Source organism: Sarcophilus harrisii, chromosome 4 (genome assembly GCF_902635505.1).
Source record: "Sarcophilus harrisii chromosome 4, mSarHar1.11, whole genome shotgun sequence".
NCBI classification, from domain to species: Eukaryota; Metazoa; Chordata; class Mammalia; order Dasyuromorphia; family Dasyuridae; genus Sarcophilus; species Sarcophilus harrisii.
The window spans coordinates 296,270,848-296,288,653 of NC_045429.1; the positions used below are offsets into that span (position 1 = coordinate 296,270,848).

Below are 17,806 nucleotides of genomic sequence, written 5' to 3' on the forward strand. Positions count from 1 at the left end.
TGGATTTAAAGCTGAAAGAGACCTTTGAGGATATTTAGCCACATCCCTTCATTTGACTTTTCTAAGGTCACACAGATAATAAGGATCCTAATTTAAGACCAGTTTCTTTGATTTCAGCCAATGCTATTTCTCCACTACCATGCCTTTCTCTTCAGGTGATCTGTAATCCCTTTAATACTATGCAATTAATTTTCCTAAAACAATTTTATACAATTTAATCCCTGACAAAAACCATGAGTACTTCCTAACTTCTGAATGGATCATTATACTAATAATCTCCATATCTAATTAGTACTACTGTAATAGTAGATATCTAATTCAGTATTAGCTTTCCTCAACATTTTCTCAAGTCAATTTAATTCAACAAGTATTTGAGAGTTTGTTATGTACACACAGTGAGAATACAGACAAAAAAAAAGTACTTTCTTCCTCAAAGAGTTTAAATGCTCCAGGAAGGAAGTAATATGTATAGAAATAAATGGACACAAAATTTATTCAAAGTAAATGCAAAATAGGACTTCTGGCCAAGATGGCTGAGAGGAGGTACACCTCTACGTAAGCTCTATGTTTTCTCTCAGAATTCATTTCATGACAAGTCTCTGAATTAATGCTTGACTGAAAACCCCCCCCTTCAAATAATTACCAAGAGAAGACACCCTTGAAATTCGCCAGAAAAGATCTGTTTTTGCTCGAGGGTGGAGATGGTTTTAGATCAGGCACAGGCTGAGGGCAGGCAGCGACAGCGAGAGCACAGGAGGCAGCTCACAGCCGAGCAGACCAGAGTGGGGTGGGGTATGATCTCAGCTATCTCTGTGGGAAGAGCTTTGCTACAGGATTGGACACTGTGCCCTGACAGCAAGCCAGCAGACAAGCAGAGAAGCTAAAAACACCGGGAGAGAAGAATACAACCCCAAACAGCTAGAATCTCCCAGGACCTAGCCACCCCTCCCCCACAGTGTCTCAGCACGCTTGCAGAGTCTCAGAGCTTAGGCCTAGTACAGCCATCGCTGTCCTACTAGTGCCTCGCTGCTGCTCCCTCCTTCCCCAACCCCTCCCCCACCCTGCAGTCTGTAGAGGAAGTTCAGTAACACCACCAAGCCCCCCCCCCCAAAAAAAAAAAAACCAGATTCCATTTGGGTTTTTGTTATGAGCCAGATCTTGAAACAAGGTGATAACTCAATGGAATTGATGGAAGCAATGCTTGTGTGCTTGGGTTTGCACCTTTAAGAATTCACACATTAAAGCTTACACCTTTGAGAGTTTACACATTAGCTCACACAGTTCACACGTTTGGGAGATTTCAGAGTTCAGTATGAGATATCAAAATTCATACCTCCCATAATCCCACTCTCAGAGGAGGAGTCAACCTTTGAGTTTTTGCCTCTAAAAGAGCATAAAAACAGCGAGCTCAGTCAGGAGAGTTCAGTGGAAAAGATTGAGAGGGGAGCGAAAGTTCGGAAGATTGCCAGGAGTCGGAGTTGAGCTAAAAGCAAAAGTTGGCAGAGGCAAAAGAGAGCACTTGGAACCAAAGAAAGCTCAAGTCAGTCAGTTCAGGAGACTGACAAGCTAGAGACTGCAGTTGGGCAGAACAAAGGATTCAGAGGAAGAGAACCAAGATTCAGAGGGAGCTGGAAGAGCCAAAAGACAAGCTGCAAGAGCTTTTGGAACCAAGGAAGGAGCTGAGGACATTTATGCGGCCCGCTGGGTTATGGCAAAATCAAACGGGAAGTGACATTTGACCTAAACTTGCATTAGCAACGCACACTTCCGGCACTGGGCTGAGGCAGCAGAGACAGAGTGTGAGGCAATACCGAGGTGAGGTGAGTTCCCAGGCCAGGGTGTGTGGTGTGGGGAAGGGAGAGAGATGCAGAAGACTGAGAACTGATGGCAGGCAGCCTTGTAGAGTAACGGCAGCCATCACAATAGACAGGTGCGGGGGCACATGTCACGGCCACTGCAGGGGGAATTCACTGTAACAGTGAAGGTCAGAAGTGGGAGCATGAAAAGCAGGAGAGAGAGTGCCAGAAACGGAGGCATCACAGCACAGAGGCAGCTTGGAGGAAGTTGGACATTGCAATCTGTATGTCTCTGTGTGGGCAAAGTTATTGCTGGTATGTTGTTTTTGTAGCGCTCTGTGTGTGTGTGTGTGTATATATATATATACATATATATATATATATATATATATATATATATATATATATATATATTTTACTAATAGCAATTTGGAATCCCTAGGAAATAATGATGTCAAGAAAAAGAAAAATTGACTTGGAGTGTAGGATATTCAAGGAACAGTGGACTTATGATTACTTTTTCATGCAGTACAAGGAAAGAGCTGTATGTCTGATATGCCAGAATATAATGTCTGTGTTCAAAGAATATAATTTGCATGGACACTATGAAGCTCAACATAAAGATAAATATGATTGTTTGGTTGGAGAAGTGTGAAAAGATAAAATATTAAAACTGAAAAATATATCGACAACTCAGCAAAATACTTTTGTGAAGCAGAAGCAGCTAAATATTTCATCACTGTGAGCAAGTTTTCAAGTTGCCAAGCTAATAGCACGCACTGGCAGACCATTTGTAGAGGGAGAATTTGTTAAAGAATGCCTTCTTTCTATTGCCAAAGAGATGTGTCCAGAGAAGGTCAATTTATTTAGTACAGTGAGTCTTTCAGGACCTACAATTACACAGAGGATTGAAGAAATGGGAGACAATCTGCATCAGCATTTACAAAACTCCATAAAAAAATTTCATATTTTTCCTTGGCACTCAACGAAAGCAATGATGTTCGTGATTCTGCACAACTTCTCATTTTTATTCATGGGATGAATGATTATTTTGAAGTCATAGAAAAGCTTGCTGCACTGTAAAGCATCAAAGGAACAACTACAGGAGAGGATATCTATGAAAAAGTTTGCCAAACTATGAATGGTTTGGAGCTGGACTAGGCTAAACTTGCCAGTGTGACTGATGGTGCTCCTAGCATGGTGGGGTCTAAAAAAGGAGTAATTACTCACATTAACCAAGAGATGGACAAACATAACCATTCTCATCCAATAGCCATATACTGCCTCATCCACCAACAAGTGCTGTGTAATAAATCACTGTAGTGGGACTCTGTTATGAAAATTGTGGTATATTGTGTTAACTTCATTAGAGCTAATGCACTAAATCACAGACAATTTCAGGAATTTCTGTCTGAGCTAAATGTTGAGTATGAAGATGTTCTATATCACACAGAAGTCCATTGGCTCAGTTGAGGGAGAGTTTTGAAACATTTCTATGACTTACTTCCACAAATTACAACTTTTCTGCTTTCAAAAAACAAAGAAGTACTAGAGCTCAATGATGCAGAATGGAAATGGCACCTTGCCTTTCTGACAGATGTAACAGAGCTACTCAACAATTTCAATATGCAACTTCAAGGAAAGGGGAAGCTCATCTGTGATATGCAATCACATGTCAAAGCATTTGAAGTAAAATTAGTCCTCCTCATCAAACAAGTGAAGGAGGAAAACTTCTGCCATCTCCCCACAACTCAAAATCTGTTAGCAGAAAAACTGCTGATTGCATTCCCAAACAAAACATATGTGGATTCATTAGAAAAATTGCAAAAAGAGTTCCAATTTAGATTTAAAGAGCTTCATTTCCATGAACAGGACATTCAGCTTTTCCATAACCCATTTTCTATTGACATTGAAAATGTGGATACAATTTACCAAATGGAACTGACTGAACTGCAGAATTGTGACTCTCTGAAAGACACATTCAAGTCAAGCAGCCTTCATAATTTCTATGCATCTCTCCCCTCTGAGACATATCCTAATCTCAGGAACCATGCACTCAAAATGGCAACCATCTTTGGCAGCATTTATGTCTGTGAATAGACTTTTTCTAGAGTGAAACATTTGAAATCTCCAACCAGATTAAGACTAACGTATGCACACTTGCATCACTTGTTATGACTAGCAGTGACAAATATGGAACCAGACATTGACCATCTCATTAGCCAAAAGCAGGCCCATTGTTCCCATTGAAATACTGGTAAGTTTGTTGATTTAACTTTACTTCATGTTAAATATTGTATTTGTTCCCATTTTGTTTTTTCACTTCAAAATAAGATATATGCAGCATGCATAGGAATTTGTTCACAGTTTTTGTTTTTACCATAGTCCGGCCCTCCAACAGTCTGAGGGACAGTGAACTGACCCCCTATTTAAAAAGTTTGAGGACCCCTGCTCTAAACCCTGAGGAAACTAAAAACAGACTGTCTCCAGGTGAATCCCCACAGGAGGATATCATCTGGTCCTCAGCACAGATGAATCTCATAGAAGAAATTAAAAAGGCTCTCACAAGAGAGGTAGAAGAAAAATGGAAAAAGGAAAGGGCAGCTTGGCAAGAGAGTCTGGAGAAATCATCCCACTCATTTAAAGACAGAGTGGATAAAGAAATCAAATCGTTGAAAAATAGGATTAGTGAACTGGAAACAGAAAATAGCTCTCTAAAAAATAAAATTGGGAAAATGGAAAAAAATTCCATAGAACAAAACAACTCACTTAAAAACTCAATTGGACAATTAGAAAAAGATATTTAAAAAGTTGTGAAGAAAATAGTTAATTGAAAATCAGAATCAAACAAATAGAATTGAATGAATCAAGGAGACAACAAGAATCAGTCAAGCAAAACCAAAAAATGAAACAATGGGAAAAAATATGAAATACCTTCTTGGGAAAACAATAGATTTGGAAAATAAATCTAGGAGAGACAATCTAAGAATTAGTGGACTCCCAGAAAAATATGATGAAAAAAAGAGCCTGGACATTATTTTCCAGGAAATTTTCAAAGAGAACTGCCCAGAAGTCATAGAAACAGAGGGTAAAATAAACATTGAAAGGATTCACTGATCACCTACTGAAAGGGATCCTAAAATCAAAACACCAAGAAATATAGTGGCCAAATGCCAGAACTATCAGACAAAGGAAAAAATACTGCAAGCGGCTAGAAAAACCAATTCAAATATAGAGGAGCCACAATAAGGATTACCCAGGATCTAGCAGCGTCCACATTAAAGGATCGAAGGGCCTGGAATATGATATTCCCAAAGGCTAAGGAACTTGGTATGCAATCAAAAATAACTTACCCAGCCAGAATGAGCATCTTTTCCCAGGGAAGAAGATGGACATTAAACGAAATAAGGGAATTTCACCTATTTTTGATGAAAAAAACAGAACTTAACAAAAAATTTGATCTACAAATATAGAACCAAGAGAAACCAAAAAAGGTAAAAGAAACTTGGGAACCATTTTCGCTATAAAGATATAAAGAATACATGTATACCTTTGTTCTAGAAATAGAGGTGGAAAGGAATTGTAACAGAAAAAGGAAAAGTTTAATCTCATGAAGAGGAAAGGAAACCATTATATCAGAGAAAAATGGAGGGGATAAAATATAGGTATCTTACTGCCATCAGAATTGGCTTAAAGAGAAAAAAACTTTTAGACATATTCAATTTATGATGAAACTTTCCCACCTCATTGAAAAGTGGGAAGGAAAAGGAAAGAAAGGAATAAGTAATGGAAGGGAATAAAGAAATGGAGGAAAAGGAAAAGATAGGGGGAGGAACCTAAGGCAGAGAGAGGGGAATAAAAGGGAGGGGGAGAAGCGGATGCCATAATTTATTGGGGAGGGGAAGGGGAAAGAAGGAAGAAAAGCATAAAAAAGAACAAGATAGGAAGCAAACAGAATTGATTTTAACAAATGTGAAGGGGTAAACTCCCCCATAAAGAGGAAGTGGTTAGCAGAATGGATTAAAAGCCAGAATCCTACCATATGTTGTTTCAGGAAACACACCTGAAGAGGGAGATCTACAGAGTAAAGGTAAAAGGTTGGAGCAGAATCTACTATGTTTCAGGTGAAATTAAAAAAGCAGGGGTAGCCATCCTGATCTCAGCTCAAACAAAAGCAAAAATTGATCTAATTAAAAGAGATAAGGACGGGCACTATATCTTGCTAAAAGGTAGCATAGATAATGAAGAAATATCAATATTAAACATATATGCACCAAGTGGTGTAGCATCTAAATTCTTAAAAGAGAAATTAAGAGAGCTGCAAGAAGAAAAGAAGCAAACCATAATAGTGGAGATCTCAACTTTGTAATTTCAGAATTACATAAATAAACTACAAAATAAATAAGAAAGAAGTCAAAGAGGTAAAAGAATATAGAAAATTGATATGATAGATCTCGAGAAAACTAATTGAGACAGAAAGGAGTACACTTTTTTTCCTCAGCAGTTCATGGAACCATACAAAATTACCATATTAGGACAAAAACCAAACTCAAATGCAAACAGAAATAATAAATGCATCCTTTTAGACCACGTTGAATGAAATTAATTCCAAAAAAGTCAGGGAAAATAGACCAAAAATAATTGAAACTAAATAATTATACTAAAGAATGATTGGGGAAAGGTTATAATTAAAATTCACCCAAGAAAATGACAAAATGAGACGTCATACCAAAATTTGGGATGCAGCCAAAGTGGAAAAAGGGGAAATTGATATCTCTAGAGGCCTACTTCATAAAATAGAAAGAGAAGGTAATGAATTGGGCGAATTAAAAAATGCTGAAAAGAAACAAATTAAAAAACCCCAGTCAAACATTAAACTTGAAATTTAAAATTAAAGGAGAGATCAATAAAATTGAAAGTAAAAAAACATTGAATTAATTAATAAACTAAGAGTTGGTTCTTGAAAAACCAACAAAATAGACAAACCTTAGTAAATCTGATTTAAAAAAAGGAAAGAGGAAAATCAAATTTCAGTCTTAAAATGAAAAAGGGAGAACTCACCACTAACGAAGAGGAAATTGAGCAAAAAAGAGTTACTTTGCCCAACTTTATCCAATAAATTGACAACTTAAATGAAATGGAAGAATACCTTCAAAATAAGCTTGAGATTAAAGAGGAAGAAGAAATATCCTAAAAAGTATCTTTAGAAAAAGAAATAGAATGTCTATTAACCAACTTCCTAAGAAAAAATCCCCAGGACCAGATGGATTTACATGTGAATTCTCCAAAACATTTAAAGAACAATGAACTCCAATGCTATACAAACTATTTGAAAAAATAGGGATTGAAGGAGTCTTACCAAACTCTTTTTTATGACACAGGCATGGTACTGATACCTAAACCAGGTAGGTTGAAAACAGAGAACGAAAATTCTAGATCAATCTCCCTAATGAATATTGCTGCTAAAATCTTGAATAAAATATTAGCAAAAAGGTTACAGAAAATCATCCCCAGGATAATACACTATGACCAAGTAGGATTTATACCAGGAATGCAGGGTTGGTTCAGTATTAGGAAAACTATTAGCATAATTGACTATATCAATAACCAAACTAAGAAAAACCATATGATCATCTCAATAGATGCAGAAAAAGCATTTGATAAAATCCAACATTCATTCCTAATAAAAACTCTTGAGAGTATAGGAATAAATGAACTTTTCCTTAAAATATTCAGAAGCATATATTTAAAACCGTCAGTAAGCAGCATCATATGCAATGGGGAAAAACTGGAACCTTTCCCAGTAAGACCTGGAGTGAAGCAAGGTTGCCCACTATCACCATTATTATTCAATATTGTATTAGAAACGTTAGTCTTGGCAATAAGAGTTGAGAAAGAGATTAAAGGAATTAGAGTAGGCCATGAGGAAACCAAACTGTTACTCTTTGCAGATGATATGATGGTATACTTAGAGAACCCCAGAGATTCTACTGAAAAGCTATTAGAAATAATTTTTAAAAGCTATTAGAGATAATTCACAACTTTAGCAAAGTTGCAGGATACAAAATCAATCCCCATAAATCCTCAGAATTTTTATACATCACCAACAAAATACAACAGCAAGAGATACAAAGAGAAATTCCATTCAAAATAACTGTTGATAGCATAAAATACTTGGGAATCTATGTATTTATGTACCAAGATTATGTACTATGAATTTATGTACCAAAGGAAAGTCAAGAATTATATGAGCTAAATTAAAAAAAAAACTTTCCACACAAATAAAGTCAGATTTAAATAATTGGAAAAATGTTAAGTGCTCTTGGATAGGCCGAGTGAATATAATAAAGATGACAATACTCCCTAAACTAATCTATTTAGTGCTATACCAATCAGACTCCCAAGAAAATATTTTAATGATCTAGAAAAAATAACAACAAAATTCATATGGAAGAACAAAAGGTCGAGAATCTCAAGGGAATTAATGAAAAAAAAAATCAAATGAAGGTGGCCTAGCTGTACCTGATCTAAAACTATATTATAAAGCAGCAGTCACCAAAACCATTTGGTATTGGCTAAGAAATAGATTAGTTGATCAGTGGAATAGGTTCGGTTCACAAGACAAAATAGTCAACTATAGCAATCTAGTGTTTGACAAACTTTTGGGATAAGAATTCATTATTTGACAAAAACTGCTGGGATAACTGTAAATTAGTATGGCAGAAATTAGGCATGGACCCACACTTAACATCATATACCAAGATAAGATCATAATGGGTCCATGATTTAGGCATAAAGAATGAAATTATAAATAAATTAGAGGAACATAGGATAGTTTATCTCTCAGACTTGTGGAGGAGGAAGAAATTTGTGAGCAAAGATGAACTAGAGACCATTATTGATCACAAAACAGAAAGTTTTGATTACATCAAATTAAAAAGTCTTTGTACAAACAAAACTAATGCAAGAAAGATTAGAAGGGAAGCAACAAACTGGGAAAACATTTTCACAGTTAAAAGTTCTGATAAAGGCCTCATTTCCAAAATATATAGAGAATTGACTGTAATTTATAAGAAATCAAGCCATTCTCCAATTGATAAATGGTCAAAGGATATGAACAGACAATTTTCAGATGATGAAATTGAAACTATTTCCATCCACATGAAAGAGTATTCCAAATCACTATTGCTCAGAGAAATGCAAATTAAGACAACTTTGAGATACCACTACACATCTGTCAGATTGGCTAAGATGACAGGAAAAAACGATGAATGTTGGAGGGGATGCGGGAAAACTGGGACACTGATGCATTGTTGGTGGAGTTGTGAAGGCATCCAACCATTCTGGAGAGCAATCTGGAATTATGCCCCAAAAGTTATCAAACTGTGTATACCCTTTGACCCAGCAGTGCTACTATTGGACTTATACCCCAAAGAGGTACTAAAGAAGGAAAAGGGACCTGTATGTGCCAAAATGTTTGTGGCAGCCCTGTTTGTAGTGGCTAGAAACTGGAAAATGAAGGGATGCCCATCAATTGGAAAATGGCTGGGTAAATTGTGGTATATGAATGTTATGGAATATTATTGTTCTGTAAGAAATGACCAGCAGGATGAATACAGAGAGACTTGGAGAGACTTACATAAATTGATGCTAAGTGAAATGAGCAGAACCAAGAGATCATTATATACTTCAACAACGATACTATATGAGGATGTATTCTGATGGAAGTGGATTTCTTTGACAAAGAGAAGCTCTAACTCAGTTTCAATTGATCAATGATGGACAGAAGCCAGCTACACCCAAAGAAAGAACACTGGGAAATGAATGTAAACTGTTACATTTCTCTTGTATCTAGGATATATTGTGTTATATTTAACATGTATAGGACTGTTTGCCATCTGGAGGAGGGGGTGGAGGGAGGGAGGGCCAAAAGTGGAACAGAAGTGAGTGCAAGGGATAATGTTGCAAAAAATTACCCTGGCATGGATTCTGTCAATAAAAAGTTATAAGTATTAAAAAAAAAAGTAAATACAAAATAATTTGAGGTAGTGCTTTCACTTGCAGAGATCAGGAAAAATTATAATTATCTTTGTCTGGCAGGAAAAGACGGCCCTTCTCCTTTGCAAGCCTAATGTCTGAATATGCACACGGAATTTCATTCTATCCCCAAAAATTGTCCCCATTATTCTAGCTCTTTCACTTATTTTCAAAACCTTTCTGTCCATTAGCTATTTCCCTAACGTCTATAAACATACTCAGGTCTCTTCCATCTCTAGCAACACCCTTGAGTGAAAACAAAGAAACTACTATTCAAAGAATCAATTTTAATTTTCCAATCATTCCGATTATTAGTCAGTGTTTTTTTCCTTCCTGTAATCTATTTTTCCTTCTTTTTCCCTAGTTTTGTTTTTACTTCTTCTGTCTGAAGTCACATATAAAAGTCAAGTGACAAACTTCAATATTTCCTAAACTGAACTAATCATCTAGGGCTTGACATGTATTCCAATCTAAACTCCATGATCCTATCCCCACAAACCAATTCTCACTTTTACCTTCCATAATTGTTTTAATTTTTTTTCTAACAGGATTAAAACTTCTTTTTTGAAAAAAAATTTTTTACATTTTTAATAGTATTTTATGTAAAGATAGTTTTCAACATACATTTTTGTAAAATTTTGCGTTCTAATTTTTTTCATCCTCCTTCCCTTACCTCCCCCCTTCCCAAGACAGCAAGCAATTTGATATAGGTAAAACATATTTCCATATTTGTCACGTTGTACAAGACAAATCAGACCAAAAGAAAAAAATACTGTGAGAAATGTGAAAACAAAAAAGTGAAAATGAATGCTTTGATGCACATTCAGACTCTATAGTTTTCTTTCTGGATGTAACTGGCATTTTCCAGGATCAAAACTTCTGATAAATATTTTATTCCATACTTTTCTTTGCTCTCTATATCTAATCAGTTTCCAATTTCTGCTGATGTAGTTTCTTTCTAATTTATCATCTCAGAGGCAGTCTCAGTGCCATTAGCCTATTTGCAAGTTCTTAGTACCTCTTTCTTAGACTATTGCAAAATTATATTATCTCGTCTATCTGTTTTCAAAATTTCTTCTTTAATTCATCCTATATTCCTTGACAAAGTGATCTTGCTAATACAGGCAATTTACATAGTCCTTTGATTAGGTAATTCACCTTCCCAAAACATTTTCTACTAAAAAACTTTATGAACTTCTTATTGTAGCAGTCAGTTCCACAATTTGGTTCCAATTACCATTCCAATCTTAAAGCCCACAACTATTATCATATACCCAGTACCTTAAACAAGCTAAACCACTTCCTTATCCCTAAACTCTGTCTTTCTGGAATGCCATTAAAATCTGATTCATTCCTACTTGCCATCTAGGGGAGGGCATGGGGGAAAGGGGAAGGAAAATTGGAATAGAGTTTTGCAAAGGCTAATGTTGAAGAATTGTCCATGCATATGTTTTGAAAAATGAAAAGCTTTGATAAAAAAAATTAAATTAAAAAGAGTCAATGTAGATTAAAGCATGCTTTTTTCCTTTTAAATCTGATTCATTCTTCAAAAGTAAGCTCAAGTATTGTTCTTCATAAAGTCTTCCTTGATTATAGGACACTTAGTCCAAACTTATCCTTGACAGAGAATCCCTTCTATAATTGTCTTATCTTCCAAGGCAGTAGACTCTATTTTTTGTAAGCTCTATATAGAGTTGAAATCTGCTTCTCAGTAACTTCTAAGTATTTTGGTCCTAGTTCCTGCCTCTGAGACAGAGAAGAATAAATGTAATATTTCTTTCATATGACACTCTTCAGATATTTGAAGAAAGCTATCATGTTTTCTTTATTTTGTTTTCTAGCTTAAACATCTCCAAAGCTTTGTATGATATGATCTTAAACCCCTTCACCATTCTGATCTCTCTCCTGGATGTTCTTTAGATTATTGATATTCTTCTACAGCATTCAAAAGTGAACATAGTATTTGACATGTAGATAGAACAAGATGAAATATAATGGATCTATCATCTGCCTTACTTCTCAAAAAAGGCAGCTAGGTGACATGGTGGGTACGGTGTCTGATCTGCAATCAAGTAGAAAGATCTGAATTTAAATTGAGTTTTAGACACTTATTAGCTGGTAATTCTGGGCAAGTCACTCAACTTTTGTCTGTTTTGGTTTTCTTAACCATAAATTGGTACTTACTTCCCAGCATTGTTCTAAGAATCAAAAGAAATAATATTTATAAAATGTTTAGTATAGTGCTTCGTACATAATAGATGCTTAACAAGTGGCTGATTTCTCCTTCTCACTACTGTTAAATGCAGTTTAAGATCACATTAATCATTTTGACTACCATATCACATTGTTGAGTCATACTAAGATTGACTCTGGGAAATTTTTCTGAGAAAATTACCTTCCTTTATCTTATACTTACAAAATTTATTTTCTGAAATTAATTTATCCTTATTAAATTTCACTTTAGTCTTAAATTTTAATCTGTCAACCTATAATCTTCTAATAGTAGCTATTAATTTAGATGTTGAATCATTCATCAAAACATGAATTATTCTTTCCAGCTTTGTGTTATTTTTATATATGGTAACAATGCCATCTATTAATATGTTATCATCAAAGTTCAGTGAAGGGAGAGAGTAACTGAACTGACAAAACTGACAAACAGTACAATTCCTAACTTTGAGATCACACAACTAGAGACTTCCTTCTAAACTAACATGAATTCAGTCTTCTGGTCTGGTCATTCAATAGCTTTGAATCAGTCTGCCTACTTGTGGCATCATCTAGTTTACACTTTCTTCTCATTTACTAGTCTAGTAATCCTATGAAAATGGAAAATCAAAATAATATGGCATGACAAAATAAAGGGCATTTGAGTAAACAGAATTATACAATATAGATAAGATTATTTCCACATTTTACCAGATATTTATATGTATTATTATTCCCCAGATTACCACACCAACAAGTGAGAGGACACATACATGCAAGAAGCACATAAATAGACAAATGTGAAAGGAAGCTGAGCAGTAAGGACATCTCAATCTACCTTGGTAATATTTCTATTATTTCAGTATTTCTCATTATCCAATGCTGTTGTTACTGCTGTCTCCTCCCTCCTACTGATTTCTTCTTGTGATGTCATCAAGTCTTTACTGAGGTGTGATGCTCTCTCTCTCTTTTTCTCTCTCTCTTTATACACACACACACACACACACACACACACACACACACACACACATATCATTATTTAGCTCTATATCATTCTTTCCAATATCATTGACAGTGGCTTAGAAATCACATTTGTCACTGTTTTTAATACTCTGAAATGTGGCTGCTTGGATCTGGTGAATCAACTCCTCAAACACAGCTTGGTCCACTCCTATCAAATTCATAAGTCATTTTCACTCATTTGGATCTTATCCTTTTGGTGTACTTACTTCCTTTTTTGAAATGCAATAGCATGTTCTAACTCTTTTATCATTTATACTTTTATTATTCTTTCTTTAGTCTGTAAGGTCCTTGAAGGCAGGGACAATATCTCATTTATCTTTTAATCACTCATGGTATATAGCATAAAAATATAGCATGCATTCAATAAATATGTTATTGAATGCACAAAGTAGCTTTTCTCCTGAAAAATAATCTCTAAAATAGTTTCACACAACAACTGACTGAAAATCTTATCAATGTTACTGTGATTAAATTTTCAAGGATATGGGGAAAACACCAAACAAAATGACCATACTGAAATAAGGCCAGTTGTATTTTAAACAAAGTAACATTTTGATATACAAGTAAGTAATAAGATCCAAGTAAAATTCCTTTAAAAGATACCCTGGAAAATACTTTTGGTTTTTTTTTCCTGAGGCAATTGGGGTTAAGTGGCTTTGCTCAGGGTCACACAACTAGAAAGGATTAAGTATTTTAGGCTGGAACTCAAGTTCTACTGACTTCAGGGCCAATGTGCTATCTACTGCGCCATCTAGCTGCCCCCAAAATATACTTAATAATACTGATATAGTTTATTTGTTTTTGTTTCTCATTGGGAATTATCTTGAGATGCTGAGTTTATTGTTTTGAATATTTTTAGGGAGAGAAAATCTAACCTTTGACTTAAGAAGTAACTAAAAATCCCTGAGTGATTAATTTGGTTAGTTCCTAAAATAAAATCCATCTTCAAAAGCTGAAGATTTACCCTCAGTGAAAATATTCACAATAATATGCCTAGTCTCCCAAACAAATTTTCAAAGAGCAATTCCAACAAGCAATTTTACAATTATTTTATAATTACAACATGTTTTCTATATGAATATCTGATTAGATACTAATAACCATAGCCTTGTGAGGTAGGAGGTAATACAGATATGTGAAAGAAGTTAATAATTTATTTTAGAAACTAATATTAGAGTTTTTTGAGCAAGGGAATAACATAAAACCCGTGCGTTAGAAATAGCCGTTAGCATTTGTAAGAAGTGTGATTTAGAGGAGTGAGAAATTAGAGTCTCAACTTTTGCAAAAGGCCAAACATATGGATCTGAACTAAGCTGGTGGCCATGTGACTGGAAAGGGACAAATATCTTTAATTTTATTGAAATGATCATGTGGTTCAAGATAGAGCAGAACTAAAATTTACTTCCTCGGTATTTGACCCAATGTTTCTTTTTATATTATGAGAACTATCTTCAAATATTTGATGAATTATCAGGTAGAGAAAATTATGGTGTCACTTCATAGAGTAGATAGAAGCAAGGAGATGGCATGGTATAATTGTTTCAATACTAGATTTAGAGTCAGGAATATATCTACTTTGAAATCTGATTTCAGGCTTATCTATATGTAAAAGTTACTTAAACTCTGTGAGTCTCTATTTCCTTAATTTTTTTTTAAATGGGGGGTAATAATAGCATCTACCTAAGAGAGTTGTATAGACCAAATGAGATAACATTTAAAGTATTTCACAGGACTTAAAGCATTACATAAATGCTAGTTATTATTATTATATTGTATTTTCCTTTTTATCATAGACTAGAACTAGAAAAGATCTTAATTTATATTACATTTCTCCACTAGATTGTATATTTCCTAAGAGAAGGTACTGAGAACTTATTTAGCACAGTGATTAACAAAAAGTTGACATTTAATATTTTAAAATTTGAATGACTCCTTCCTAAAGAGACCTAGCTAAAGTACAAATTCTTTTTATGAAGGCCTGTATGGCCAGCATTTCTCAAAGCCTATCTTGTAAACTGAAATGATAAACTGTAGCTCTTTAAAAGTTCATTCTTAATAAATTTTGCATATTCCCAGGGAACTCCTTACCTGAATTGAACACACTTGGCTTTGAATTTGTGAGAGGCCATTATGTCTCTCTCCTTGGGAGCTAGAAGATGAGGAGAGGAGGTAATGGTTGTTGGGTGAAGGGGACGGACTGATATGTTGTGGACTTTTTGCAGCTCCAAGAGGGGAATGTTGGGGAGAATTCTGAGGACTAAGAAATGTGGAATAAAGTACATTGGTCTGTCCTATAGTCTCAACACAATGATTGTTTAGAAGGGAAAGGCATTGAGTACTTAATTCTTTCTCTGAACTATTATTCTGTATTTTCACAGATGTTTGTTTCGATGGAAAAGGGCAACTGCATATAGTATCTTCTTTTTTAATGGGAACACCAAAGAAATGTGTCTGTGACTGTTTCTTCTTTGTACAATTATTCCTCTTCTGCTTCCGAAGTTGCATCCTCAGCTCTTCCACTTGTTTTTGCTCTTGCTGTAGCTTCATGGTAAGTTCATTAATCACCTTTTGCTTCTCTACTAACATCTTGTCCTTTTCAGAATCAATTCCATCTAAATCAGACTGGATGCATCCACCATTGAGGCTGCTCATTAGGCTCTCCTCTGCACAAATGTGGACAGGAGAGGGCTGCAGAACAAATGATGGTGAAGTATCATTGAATGTATCTGGTAGAGATCCAGTGACTGAGACATCAGATGAAGCTGGGGAAATAGGTGGTGTGGAGCTGGTGCTACCAAAGTGATAGAAGCCATTAGTTAAGACACTAGTAGAGGAGGACTGGTAACTGGTTAGAGTATTGGCTGGGTTGACAGGAAAAGTGATAGTAGTTATGTCACTAAAGTTTGGCACTGTGGTCCCAGGGCAGTCCTGGAAAGGTCGAAGACGATTCATGAGAGTTGTTTTAGTGCCAGAGACAGGTAGACCCCTTATTCGAAGTTGTTGTCTCAATTCAGAGACCTAAAACAACAAAGGAACTATTAGAATTTAGATTGTTTTTTCAGTATACTCATAACAAAACCTGTTATTAATAGTGTGCAAATGTGTATTGTTAACCAGAAAAACTTATTATATAATTAAAATAAGAATATATTTAGATGAATTTTCCCTTATTCTTTTTGATACATTAATTAATATATATGAGTTTGTATAGAGGGCAAATGTTGGTATATATGCAATAGGTCAAAAAGATGAACCCCGTTTGTAATGCCATATGTGGAGTGAACCTATCTATTTATAGGTTATAAGTCTACTGATTTTCTAATTTGTGTATTTAATCTCATCATTCTGAGTTCTAAAGTCATACTTAGACATTTCCTCATTAATTATTAAATTACTACATTTCTCTTATTTAATCTCTAAGCCCTCATCCCAATTCATCGATTATTATTTAACTACCTGGAGAAAACTACTTTTTCCTATAATATCTGTTTATTTTTCTCACAGGAAAGAGAAAAAAATATTCCATGGGAAACAGAGGATAAGGAAAAGTAATTGAAAAAAAACTTTTACATTAAAAATATTAACTTTAATGCAAGTTCCTTGGAAGTATTGTTTTTTCCTGTGTGTGTAGGTGTGTGTGTGTATGTGCGCACATGCACGCATGTGTGTGCGTGTGTTGTGGTTGTGTGTTTCTCTTTAGCATTGAATGTAGGAAGTTCTTGATGCCTTAGATGTAGGAAGTTCTTGATAAATGTTTTTTGAATTGTTCCATTTGGAAATGAATTCAGAAAACTACGGTGGCACAGAGGAAGTAATGAGGTTTTCAGTAATTGAAAGGGAAAAATTGAAAAGAGAAAGCAGCAGCAGCCACGAGGAAGAATTCTAGCTTTGAGTGTCCTCTACTGGCCATAGATGATGTTACTGTCTTTTTGTTGTTGTTGTTGTTGTTGTTACTGTCTTTTTAAAAAGTTGCTAGACAAACTCTTTCTGGTCAAATATGAGACATTTTAAATAAAATCATATTTAATGATTAACTCTGATATATTTACATTTGGAGTCACTTCAAATCAAATTGGTTAGATTTTAATTCTTTGACTTACCTTATCACATAAGTACCTTATCACATAAGGAATAGAGGTTAGGAATTATATTTGGGAGATTATTTCATCATTAAATAACCATGTTATAAGTGGTATTCTTATTTTCACCATGAATTCTATAATGTCAAATATAAGTTTAGGTTCAAGTAAAAATAAACAAAATAAAATCCTTGACTCCCATTCTTGGATGTAATCTCAATAGTCTATTTTTCCCCAATTTCATTTTAATGATTTTTCTTTAGCAGAGAATGTGCTTATCCAATAGTAAACATTTGTTTCAAGAATCTAGTTATAGAAAACTAGTTACTTCCTAAGACATCTCATTTCTATTTTGGACAGCTCCAATTATTAAGGTTATCCTTATTTGCAGTTCAAATCTGCTTTTCTGCTTTGAATTCACTGTTTTTAGTTGTCTTCTCTGCAACTTGACAGAACAAATCAAAATTCTCTCTTTTATGATAAAATATTTAAAAATAGGTATCATTTCTCTTCTCCATTTTCCTTCCCCAGTTTTTCCCCTACTATTTTCTGTTTCCCTGGTTCTCTTCTCCAGGATAAATGTTCTAATTTCATGCAAGTAATCTTTATCATGGATATGAGATTTATTACCATGTCCCAACCTTGAATATACTCTAGCCTATT

General features: G+C 34.8%; 1 protein-coding gene across 3 annotated transcripts in view; it reads right to left on the reverse strand.

Annotated features, from left to right (window-relative positions):
- The window catches only part of MYOCD (myocardin), a 116,386-nt gene that overhangs the window by 8,162 nt on the left and 90,418 nt on the right, over positions 1-17,806 (reverse strand). For all 3 annotated transcript variants that reach the window (XM_031965524.1, XM_031965523.1, XM_031965525.1), the window contains exon 10: positions 15,153-16,082. In XM_031965524.1, coding sequence (XP_031821384.1) covers positions 15,153-16,082 — 930 coding nt within the window. The remainder of the gene's footprint in view (positions 1-15,152; positions 16,083-17,806) is intronic.